Source organism: Zeugodacus cucurbitae, chromosome 3 (genome assembly GCF_028554725.1).
Source record: "Zeugodacus cucurbitae isolate PBARC_wt_2022May chromosome 3, idZeuCucr1.2, whole genome shotgun sequence".
NCBI classification, from domain to species: Eukaryota; Metazoa; Arthropoda; class Insecta; order Diptera; family Tephritidae; genus Zeugodacus; species Zeugodacus cucurbitae.
This window is the reverse complement of record NC_071668.1, coordinates 70,089,521-70,102,186: the sequence shown is the minus strand read 5'-3', so window position 1 is coordinate 70,102,186 and position 12,666 is coordinate 70,089,521. Positions and strand designations below refer to the sequence as shown.

General features: G+C 29.1%; 1 protein-coding gene across 5 annotated transcripts in view; it reads left to right on the top strand.

Moving 5' to 3' along the window:
* The window catches only part of LOC105217910 (uncharacterized), a 63,683-nt gene extending 53,080 nt beyond the window's left edge, over nt 1-10,603 (top strand). For all 5 annotated transcript variants that reach the window (XM_054227959.1, XM_054227958.1, XM_054227956.1 and 2 more), the window contains 3 exons: nt 3,654-4,063; nt 4,161-4,577; nt 5,340-10,603. In XM_054227959.1, the coding sequence (XP_054083934.1) occupies nt 3,654-4,063; nt 4,161-4,577; nt 5,340-5,730 (1,218 nt within the window). In that variant the 3' untranslated portion in view covers nt 5,731-10,603. The remainder of the gene's footprint in view (nt 1-3,653; nt 4,064-4,160; nt 4,578-5,339) is intronic.
* The last annotated feature ends 2,063 nt before the right edge of the window (nt 10,604-12,666 follow it).

Below are 12,666 nucleotides of genomic sequence, written 5' to 3'. Positions count from 1 at the left end.
CATTGAAAGGCAATTCCATACAAATTTCCTCGAAGTTTTTTTGTGGATTATGGTGATTCGAGTTAGAGAAGTTCCACTGTATATATACACTTAAATATGTACATTTTCACATAAAAATAATTACTATTTTTGACTTCCTTTGAGCATAAAGCGAATTACTGTGATTCCTTAAAACTTTCATTTTTTTGCGCTACTTTCATTGCCAAATAAAATAAAAGCTGAAATAATTTCCCATTTTAATTATATTTTTTGGGTTTAATGAATATTTCGACCTAATTATATGATTACAATTCCAAAAACATGTCTTGCTAATTTTTCCCCATGAATAAATAGCAGAACAGCTGATGCGAATATTGGTTTGCTTATAATCGAAAAGACGAAAATCCAATCCGATTCTGTGACACCAATGAAAATCAGAATTGGTTTGTCATTCTGACATTCAGCCAATCTGTCTTGGATTCCACAACACCCCTGATTATATTCGAAAAAAATGAAAATCAAATCAAATTCTGTGACACCATTCAAAATCAGATTTGATTGGCAATTTTGACATTCAGCAAATCTACCATCCACAACAGCCCCGAATAATAATAAAAATTCTCTAAAAATATAATGAATAAAAATAATAATAATTGGACACAAATATGTATCAATGAAATGAAACAAATAATTGTTATTTTATTAAATTTATTTTTCCGCATAAAATTTAAATTAAAATAAAAATTACTGCGAACAAAAAATAATTATCAAAATAAAAAAAATCTTTTAAACCATAAAATAATTAAAAGAATATATAATAACATTTTTTAATTTTTTGAATACTTAATTGAGTGATATTCACAATCACTATTATATAAAAATTATGAAAAGAAAATTTAAAATTCGAAAATATTATACAATCATTGCAATTTTTTTTTATTTAAGTTTCGTGAGTGTGTCTTTTTATTATTCTTGTGTCATCCAAAACTTCGTGTAAAAATACTTAGAGAAAAAAGTTCTTGTAATGTTTTTTTTTTTTAATTTTAAATTTATTTTTAAATTTTGATTTCTTTTTTAAAGATTACACATTCGTATTTTTTTAATAATATTACAACTAACCTGAACTTTAATGTATTTTTCACAGAAATAAATTGTTTTCTATTACAATTTTTTGCTAGTGAAATTCCGTGAAATTTCATATCTTATTTCCATAAATAATTTCAAAAGTACATAGTTTTTAATTTAATTTAGCTTAAATTTTGTCAACATTTTTGAGTAATTTGCTAATAGAAATTTAGTTCACTAATTTTAATAATTAATTGTAATTTTTAAATGACATTTTTTTAATTAAAATTTTTTTATTAACATTATTAGCACACATATTAATAACTTATACTGCATATACAGAATTATTTACACTTTTTGAGCGCATATACTAAATTTTTTGCTCTATTTTTCAGCTGAAATAGAGCCGCTAGAAAAGGCCACTGCATATGTTTTCCATATGTAATTTTTGTTTGCACCGAAAGGAGGTTCAAATTGGTCCAAAATTTATTTTTTAATGTACATAAGTCATTATAATATAAAATGTGTAATAATTTGGCGCTTACAACTTTGCTCGGTTGTAAATAACAAGGAAGCTACTAATTGAATTCATCAACCTTCTGGAGACATCGTAGAACATACATATGTATTTCTAAATTTATCCGATATCACCAAAACGGATTTCCCAAATGGGAGCATAAAACTTCACCCAGCAAAGCTGTAAGCAACAATTTATAATTCTTACATAAACAATTGGACCACTTTGAACCAAAATTTCGTGGCAAACAAAAAATTACAATGGCAAACATTCTGTGGCGTTTTCTAGCGGACAAATCAAGGCACCCCTGTAACAGTTTGAATACCATTATGCACATGTGACATTTCGACGTAGCGCCCTCCCCCCTAAGTGATGCAGCACAGAAATTCGCACAATTCTTAAAATTTAGTTGCTTTTTTATGTGATTGATCTCTGGCGAAAATTTGTTTACAAAAATTTGGAAATTTTCAATTTCTAGTGCCGCAAGTTGGAGCATAATGTTGAAAATTTTTTGTGCTTTCTTTTTACAATTTATTTTAGCCAAATTTACTATTTATGGAGTTCAGTTGGATGAGTGTAAAATTATTTAATAAATTTATACTTTTAATAAAAAATGGAATTGTTTTATTTATTTGGCATAAATTTGTTTCTTTTTAGTTTTGATAATTTAGGAAAGCTAAGTTTTAATTAATATTATAAATAAATTTGTGAAAACTAATTTTTAATTAATATTATAAATAAAATTGTAAATATTAAATTAACGAAAGCTTCTGGTAAAGCTTTTTCTCGTTATACTTTTCAATGATTTCTATTGTTTAAATTCTAAAAAAATTACATTAATAAATTTCTTCGAAAATATACTCGAAATTCAATTAACTTTTTTATGAACTGAGAAATTATTTTTTCTCGTAAAAATGCTTTAAGAAATATTAGATCTACAACTTTGCTTCCGTCGTTTTCCAATAGATGTCTCTAGGGTCAAGCACTGGTCGATTAAATCGATTAAATTGTTTTATATCGATCTTGGACATTTGTGTCAACATTAATCCAACAAAAATTTATAGAGATCTGTTGGCATCCCAAAACTAATTCTCAACTGAAAATGTCACTTTTTGAGCCGAATTCTCGACATTTGGGGGAAATTTTGCTTTTCTTTTTTAATTCCAAGAAAAGTGCGGCTGAGACTCATCGACATTTGTAACCGTTTTTATACAAAAAAATCTTTAAATTTACAAAAAAAAAAAGGCGGAAGCAAAGTTGTAAACCTTAATTGAATTATTAATCATCTTTCTGCTCGTTTTAAAGCGCATTTTCATTGGAAAAATAAAAAACTATCGCGAAAATGAAAAAAAGCACAAAAGAGCTTTGAAATTTCTTGAAAAAAAAACTTTCACCATTATTTGTGCTAAACGTAATGCAATCGAAAAAATTATGTATAATTGAAAAAAATTCAAATTGAAATTTTGAATTTTTCAAAATTTTTTTCATATATGTTCTTTTGCCACTCGCTTTTAAATATTTCTTTACTGATTATTTTGAATTTTCTATTTTTTTTTTTCAATTATATTTTTCACACACATTTGCCAAAGCTAAGAGGTTAATCACATAAAAAACAACTAACCTTTAAAAATTGCAAGAATGTCTGTGTTGCATGTACTCTTATGTTTCAGAAAATGCAAGTTCATATATTTTATTTAATAAATATATGTATTTGTATGCTAAACAAATGATAAAAATACGAAGTTGCTGAATTTAGCAATATTTCAGTTGAAATTTTAATCTCGTTTTGAAAAAAATAAATAAAAAAAAAATTAAAAGGATATGAACGTACATTTTCTGATCGAAAAAAAATATTAAAAATAAAAAAATAATAATATCATACATATATAAGTAAAATATAATAAATATTTTATAGTAAAATATAATAAATATTTTGTAATATTTTACTTAAAAAAAAAAATACTAAAATATTTTTGTCCAGTATAATCGAATAATTTTAAAACATCTCTAAAAAAATATTTTCTTAAATTTATTTCATTTTTTTTCTCAAATTTATTGCCACTTACCACATCACTCCACTTTTTATTTACAGATTTTCCATTTACGCGACATCCGTTGGGAGAAGTCACAATTCCTATCGAAGAGTTTCCTCGGCTTTGTAGCATTTAACTTATTTCTCTACAGTCTGTTCGGCGTTGAGGTATTCTCTTCGTTGATCATCGCCGATCGCCAAAATTATGCGCACATCTTCAACGGCTGTTATGCCGTGCTCTTGCTCATTGTGGTCGTGTTCTTTTTGATCTATGGTGTGGAGGTGTTTTTCAAATTGCGCGGCGGTTTCGTTTACGATCAAACTGGCAAAATACTGGGGCCCAGTGAGGCGATTGTGAATGCCTCACAGCTGCATCAGTCACGTTTGGGTCTCTTATCGCAGGCGATTATGTTAATCGTCATTGTGGGCTTCCTGACCTCAGAGACTTTGGGCGATTTCTGGAAAACCAAGTGAGTTTCATGTCAAAAAACTAAATTTCTGTTTTAATAAATTAAAGCACTAAATAAATATTAATTACCTATTTTTTATACTCCTGCGTTCCTTTAGGGTGCCAGTGTACTCGCGCAATTGGCATGACATTGTCTTCCGCATTGTAGAGATGGGCGTTGCTGTTTGGTTCCCCTGCTGCTTGTGGAATTCAATGGCGCCCGAACAGTTGTGGATCTTAAATCCACGCAAATTGTTGTCGCGTCAAATTGACCCATCCATACCGACCACATCGGCGGAGACGAAGAGTCTCTCACCCGAGGAGGGACAATCGTTTTTGACGAAAAAAGACTGTTGGATTTGTTATGACAGTGACAAGCCCGAGCCGCTCATACAACCCTGTCGTTGCACTGGCGATGTTAGTTCCGTGCATCATGAGTGTCTCAAACGTTGGCTCGTGGAGAGTTGTAGCTCATCCGATGCGCAGTTGTCGTGTAAAGTTTGTGGTTTTCCATATGAAATTGAGAAGAGCAAAAAGTAAGGAATTTAATTTAAGTTAATTAAGTTATAATGAAGTTATTATATAAATTGATAAAAAAATAAAATTATTAGAACATTAAACTAACTCTACACTGTACAACACCCGGCTGTGTTTGAACAAACTATTTTTTGTCGGGAGATTCAAGTCATAAGTACAACAATTGTATTCTCTGATTTTCGAAGTTAGCGTCCAAAACCGAAATATTTGGATTCGAAATTCGAAAAAAGTACTTTTTTTAAAAACTATGATTAAAAACTGTTCGATTTCGATTTTCGAAGTTAGCCTCCAAAACCGAAATATTTGGATTCGAAATTCGAAAAAAGTACTTTTTTAAAAAACTATGATTAACAACTTTTCGATTTCGATTTTCGAAGTTAGCCTCCAAAACCGAAATATTTGGATACGAAGTTCGAAAAAGAACTTTTTAAAAAACTATGATTAACTTTTCGATTTCGATTTTCGAAGTTAGTCTCCAAAATCGAAATATTTGGATTCGAAGTTCGAAAAAAGTACTTTTTAAAAAAGTTAATCATAAAAAAGTTAAATAAAATTTTTTTACTTATTATTCAATTTCCTGAAAAAAAATTAGTTTGGTGCAATATCCAGGAAGAATTTGATTTTGCCGTAGAGTGTTATGATAAAATATTTGTTTTAATTTTATTTTTGTTTTTAATTAAAAAAAAAATGGTATTTGTTCACACTCACCTTAAGTTCCGTTATACTAATAGCTTCATTTCAATTCCTCACCCAAATTGTAGACTCGACTGGGAGAAGGGCTTCAACATGCAACACTGGACCAAGACAATCATACTGATCACACTGATGTGCGTCGCCGGCGCCAGCGCCTGGGTGGTCATACAACTCTACGTCGATCCGCTGGTACGCGTACTCACCGTCGGCATTGCCGTGCTCATTGGCTATGTGTGCGTTAAGTGTCTGGGCGAGAACACAGTGGTGGCCTATCAACGCGCCAAAGTCAGCTCTATTAATATAGTGACGAAATCGGAAATGGAAAAGCTGCACACCATCTGTCAAGATGTGGGTGAACGTCCCACAACAACTGCGGCAGCAGCAGCAGCGGCCGCCGCCGCAGCCAGCATTGCACCAACACCAACAACATCTGCTATGTTAGCCAACACAGTGCAATGATATTGACCATTGACGGCGAGTAGTGTTGTTGTTGAGTCGGAGCACACAAGCTTGTTGGCTAATGAGGAGGGTGGTGGTGGTGGTGATGAAGAGCAACAACAAATACAGCGACACGAGCGTTTGGTGGAGTTGGAACAGGTGAATGGGCGTGTGACAGTAGCAGCAGCCACAAAAATAGCACCACCGAATACGATTATTAGCCTAACTAATGTAACGGAGAAGAAACGATATAAACACTAACTGACTAATGGATGAGTTGTAAATGCAACAACAACAATGACGATTGCGATTGCTGCCGAGATGTGTTGTGGATGTCTGCGCATGCGTTTAAAGGCAAGTTAATAAGTTGGACAAAGGCTGTCAATGCATAGCTATGACTTTACACAACAACAACAACAACAACAGCAATTTACTGCAACAATTATGAAGAAGAAAATATTTAGTAATTTACAGCTAGCAATTAAAAAAATAATAATTATATATAATATAAGTACTCGTTTGATTTAAGCAACATTTAACGTTTAACTTTCATACAAGCATGAAAACAGGAAAAAATATGAAATTACTCATACATATATTCGCGTGCATTTCTCATATTTACATTTACATACATACATACATACATATTTTTCGATTTAAATCTTATTCGGAAAATTAAAGCGGAAAATCGCAAACTTTTTGGTTAAATATTTCAACGAATTCCATAATTTCGTTTCTCCATAGGTGCAAAAAATAAGAATTTGATTTTTATTTCAAAATTCAAGGTCATTATTATGTAAAAAAAAAATATTTTTTTTTCAATTATGTAAACAAAAAAAAAAATTTATTAGCAAACACTCAAATATCGCAAATCAAAAGATGTTCAAATTGAAGCGTATGCAAAAACAAAAACTAAAAAAAATAAATTATATAATATATGCCAAATCTACATACATACATACAAACATAAGCAAATGCGTACTCATTTTCATTGCAAATTATTGTGTTGTAAAAATGCAATTTGTGAAAATAAATAATATATTTAAATATAAATAGTAATAGCCAACAAATGTCAGTATCATTGCAATTGAGATTAATTACAGTTGTTTAAGTAAAAATACAAAACAAATACAAAGTAACAATAAAAGGCTTTCAAAGTACATTTAAATTTACATATAAACACATTTAGTAATTAAAACTAACATATTAACACAAATAATGAAGTTTAGAGCAGGCCAAATACACCACATTAGACACAGCAGCGAATTTGGTTATATTAAAATAATAATACGGATTAAAAAATAATAATGATATACAAAATTTAATAATTTTATATAATTTCTTATTTTATGTCACACAAGCGCTTATTAAAATTAGCCATTTTTCAAAGTTTTCATAGTTGAAAAAAAATTAGGATTTACTTTAGAAAATTATTTATAACACAAATCAAAAATTATTTTTCATTTCAAAATTTTAAATACAAGTAACACTTGCTCAATAAAAATTTGTCAAAATTTGCGAGCTTTGTTTATAAAAATTCTGTTTAAAAATACATTAAAAATTTTCTGCTATAAAACACTTTTTTTTTTCAAATAAAGAATTTGTTTTCGAAAATTATTTATAACACAAATAAAAAATATTTTTAATTTAAAAGCACTCACATTTTTCAATATTTTAAATACAATTAACACTTTTTCAACAAAAATTTGTCAAAATTTGGGAACTTTTTTATAAAAATTCTGTTTAAAAATACATTAAAAAAAATAAAAATAAAAAATATATTTAATTTAAAAACACTCACATTTTTTTAAATTTTAAAAACAAGTAACACCTTTTCAAAAAAATTTGTCAAAATTTGGAAACTTTTTTATAAAAATTCTGTTTAAAAATACATTAAAAATTTTCTGTTTTTCCATAAACATAAATAGAAATTATATTTATTGAACAAACTATTAGGCAAAAATTCAGCTTTATTTAATAAAATCATTATTTCGATTGCAATAAAAATCGAGTATCATTATTTACTAAAATAATATTTTTTTTGGAAAAAAAAAATTAAGCAAATGTTCATCGTAATTTAAGAAAATTATAATTTCTGTGATTTTAAATGTATACAATTAATAAAAATTATAAACTTTCATAAAAAATATGTTTCTTTAAATATATAAATTATAATTTAACTAAAAAGTAAAATATTTTTTTTTTTATTTTTTTAATTTTAATTTACTTGAAATTACATTTTTCCAGCATTTAACTTTTGATACACATGAAAATGCAGTTGAATATCCATAATTCGAACTTCTATAACTCGAAATTCTCCATAATTCGAACTCTTGAATTGGCAATAGAAGTCAAATTTCATACAAATTACCTGCCATAACTCGAAGTTTTTTTGTGGATCATGGTTATTCGAGTTATGGAAGTTCAAATGTATTTTGAAAACAAATTAAATTTTTAAATATTTCCAATACTCAAATCAAATCTTAAACTTTTCTCAAGAAAATAAATTTTTAATCATAACAGCGGCAATATGTAAAGCTTAAGTCGACTTCAGTTATTGTGCATAATTTGAGGTATCCTAAGGGTATTGGAGGTTTCTATTCGAAACTCGCTTTCATATTTTATATTACTACGAATTTAAGAAGAGAATAATTTAAAATTATAAAATAAAAGCTCCAGCGTTTTCTTAGAAATCACTTAAGTCGATTTCGACCAATTTAGCATATTGTCGCATAAATATTATTTGTATACATAAGACTGCTGGTTTTGTGGCATAAATTTACTTTTTTATGCTTTTGAGAATTTATTTTAACTTTTTATGAATTTGCTCTATCGAGAATAATATTAACGCTGTGTCGTTTAATGGGTGTATTTGGCGATTTTTAATATAAAGAGAGCATAACTAAAATATTTTGATTTTTTTTAATGTAAAAAAATATTTTATTTAATTACTAAAAAAAATATATTTTTTCATTTTCTAAATTTCATTTTCTAAAAAAAATATATTTTTTTTAGTATTTTTTTTTTATATAAAAAATATATTTTTTAGTATTTTTATATTTTTTATATATTTTTTTTTTCAATAAAAAAATGTGTAAAGGGTTTTTCAATAAGGGCCCAACAAACTTGGTTTTCAATTAATCGATCCTGATATTCGCTGTGTGGCTTGTGGCGCCGTTCTGTTGGAACCACATATTGTTCAAGTCCGTATCGTTTAATTTGTGCCAAAAACATGCGGTTATCATTGAGCGGTCAGACAGAACGATTATGATGACCTTAATTAAAGTTGTGGCGCTCTTAAAGTTATGGCCACTGACTCCGAATTTCGGTAGTACATTTTGATAATTTCGACTCGTTGGATCGTATATCTCTCAATGATAACATGACAAATCATACTGAATAAAAATATGGCGTAATTTGCTGTTCCTATCGGTCTACTTTTGTAGCGTCACTTTTGAAAAACCCTTTATTAATTGCTCAAAAATGTAAATTAAATAATAAAAAATCTTAGTTATGCGCTTTTTTCGTTTCGAACTAACAAAATTTTACAAAAAGTACTAAGTGCATATTAATATTACATAAATATTTAAATTATGCTTTCTAGTAGTATCACTTAATTTTTTAACTTTGGTTTTTGCTTTGTCTAATTTTCGAAACATCAAACACCCTTTCACATCTAAATTGTTTAATTGTACTAAAGCTTTCAAAACAATGCAAAAAAAACAAAAAAATAAAAAAATGAGTGTTAAATAAAAAAAAATTATGTGGTTTTCGAAAACTGAACTGTTGCTATGCATTTAAGTTAATACAAATGTGTAGTTTTCGTAAACAACAAACGCTCTGTAGCGAAATGTTGAAAAATTGCGCTCAAACAAACAGACTTATAATATTAATTTGGAAAAAAGAAATAAAAAAAATTTAAAATAAATAAAAAATAAAACAGAAATAAAAACAAAAATTTAGTATTTAAATATAAAAAAATATTAATAATAATAAAGTAAAAAATATTAAATGATTTAAAAATTGGATATGGGCAAACAATTAACTTTCTAATAAAAAAAGAAATAAAAAAAATTGAAAATAAATAAAAAATAAAACAGAAATAAAAACAAAAATTTAGTATTTAAATATAAAAAAATATTAATAATAATAAAGTAAAAAATATTAAATGATTTAAAAATTGGATATGGGCAAACAATTAACTTTCTAATAAAAAAAAAATTAAAAGCAAAATTGAAAAACTAAAAAAAATTACACTTGACTTAACAAATTGTGCATAAATTAATAACAAATAGTATTCAGTTCATGCATTGTACGCATTACACTGTGCAACATAAAAAAATTACATATGTACATACAGAAATTCATGCAGTATGCAAAAGTCAAATCATCACACAACAGAGTACGAATATTATTTAATAATAACTACTTACATACATACATATGTATAATATAGAATTTATAATGTTTAAACGATAACACAGAAATAATATTATTTTTAATACGAATTATATTTAAGTGCTAGTTAAGTTAAATTAAAATAACGATAAATACAACAACACAACTCTTTGCTAGAGAGTAAAACGAGAAAGTTGAAAAATAAAAAAAATAATTAAAAAAAAAAATAAATAAAAGAATTAATATAATAAATAATCAGAAAACAAAATGCAACCCTGCAAACACGTTGTACACACACACAACAAAAACACGTATTAAAATTAAATTTAATAATATTAAAAAATAATGCAAATTTAATTGTAAACAAATTATTGTGATAGCAGCATACAATTCATTCATTCATTCATAAAACAAAATATATATTAATTAAATGCATGTAAGAAATTTTACAAAAACAAAATGAAAATGAAAACAAATATTTAAGAAATTTAGCAAACGTTTGCATTCATTTCAAACAGTTTTAATGGAACACAGCAAGTGCAAGTACACTTTGTAAAAAGTAATTTTGCTAATTATATACAAATACTGTTCAGTCGACAAATTGCGTGCGACGCATTTGCAAAAGTAATACAACAAAGACGCAGTACAAATTTTTGCGCTCTTACAACAAAATTTGCTATAAACGATTACATTTATATCTTTCGGCGTGTCATTATCGGCTAAGACTGCGTTCTACGCTTATCTAGTGTGCCAATAAAAGTTACGGTAGGGCACTGAACTCAACACTTAGGTTCATTCTGAAATTATGTGGCTATTATGGCTCATTATAGGTTGCAAGCTGTTCATAGGCGCTCGAGCATTTAAATTGTGGCAGCGTTATTAGTAGCCACGTGACATTGGTTCATCAAGTTGAGAAAAATTATTTATTTCACCACCTTTTCGTAGTATGTGCAGACGATATTTGAGATCTCAATAACTTATATGAAACGATTTTTTGGGTACAGGAGAGATTTAAAAAATATATGTTCACGTGAACATGAAAATATATACAAAATGATTCATATAAATCAAAATTTTGATCGCGTTAAACATGGATATAAAAACACTGAAAGTCTTGCGAAAATATTTTGTCGAAATGTTCAATCGAAATCCCAAGAAACGACTATTTCAAATGGAAGTATTTTTACTTGGAAATTCGGAATGTGGCTTCGGGCTAACTTGAGCTCACTTCAATTTATACAGTTAATAGAGCTCAATAAAATGCTGATTTTGTACGACCGATCCATAAATTGTTTCGGGGGAGTGCTGCCAAGTTAGTTGATGGGAAATCCTATTAATAGTGACAGGACTTCGGGTTCGATTGAGTGGTCTCACCGGATATTCAATTCTCAAAAAGTCGAATTTATAGTACGAATGTATTGTAAGACGGATCCAGAGAATCTGTTCCACAATGATTTCTACGTGAGTGCCAAGTTTTGGCAAGAATTTCGTCACCATTATTTGCCTACTTAATGTATATCGATAGCCTTTTATTCTAAGTGACTAGAAGTTCCAACTAATAATCAATTCTGGTTGTTGTTAGAACTTCTTCTTTGGCACCTCAACCGTGGGTCGATCTGGGTCGAGAAAACAAAAATTCGCCAGTTTCCTCTATCCTTTGTGAAGCCACGCCAGTTCTACATTGCAAGTGCAGACTGGTCTAAATGCACTTGGTTCTTCCATTGCACGTGTGGGCGCCCTTGCTTCTGTTGTACCCCCATAAGTCTCCAATCGAAGGATCTTTTCATGGCAGCATCGTCTTCCAAATGTACAACATGGCCAAATCAGCGCATTCGTTTGATTTTTATGCGCTTAATTATATCGATGTCGCAGTAGATCTCATACAGTTCATGGTTCCACCTTCTTCGGTACTTCTCGCTCACGCAGATAGCTCCAGGAATCTTGAGGAGAACAGTTCCTTCGAATGCTGCAAATACCTTCTAATATCGTATTGTCATCGTCCATGTTTTTGCGCCAAATAATAGGACTGGATTGATGTGAGACTTCTAAGGAGTAATTTTTGTTCATCTAAAGAAGGATCTGCTTCTCAACTGCCTACCGATCTCAAAGTAGCATCTGTTGGCAAGAGTTATTTTGCGCTTGATATCCGGACTTAGATTGATGGTGGCATTTATACTGGTTCCGAGATAAACGAAGTGTATTGCTCCCAGCAGTAGACGCGAGGAATCTTTGTATATGGCGTCCATGTACTTTATTTTACTCTTGCTCACCGCAAAACCAACCTCTTCCACTTCTCTTTCTAGACTGGAATATGTGCTGATAGCTCTGCCGGTAATGTTAGCCACATGTACCAGTAGCATTGTCCTTTTAGAATAGATAGTGCCACTGCGGTTCAGATTAACGACGCATATTACTTTCTCCAGGAAATGACCCTATCTGAAACCTCGTCTAGTATCGAACGGCTCGGAGAGTTACTTTACGATTTTGACAGAGCTAATAGTTGTGCTCAACGTCTTCTACATAACCGTATGAGTTTCGCAGGTATACTATATGTAGACA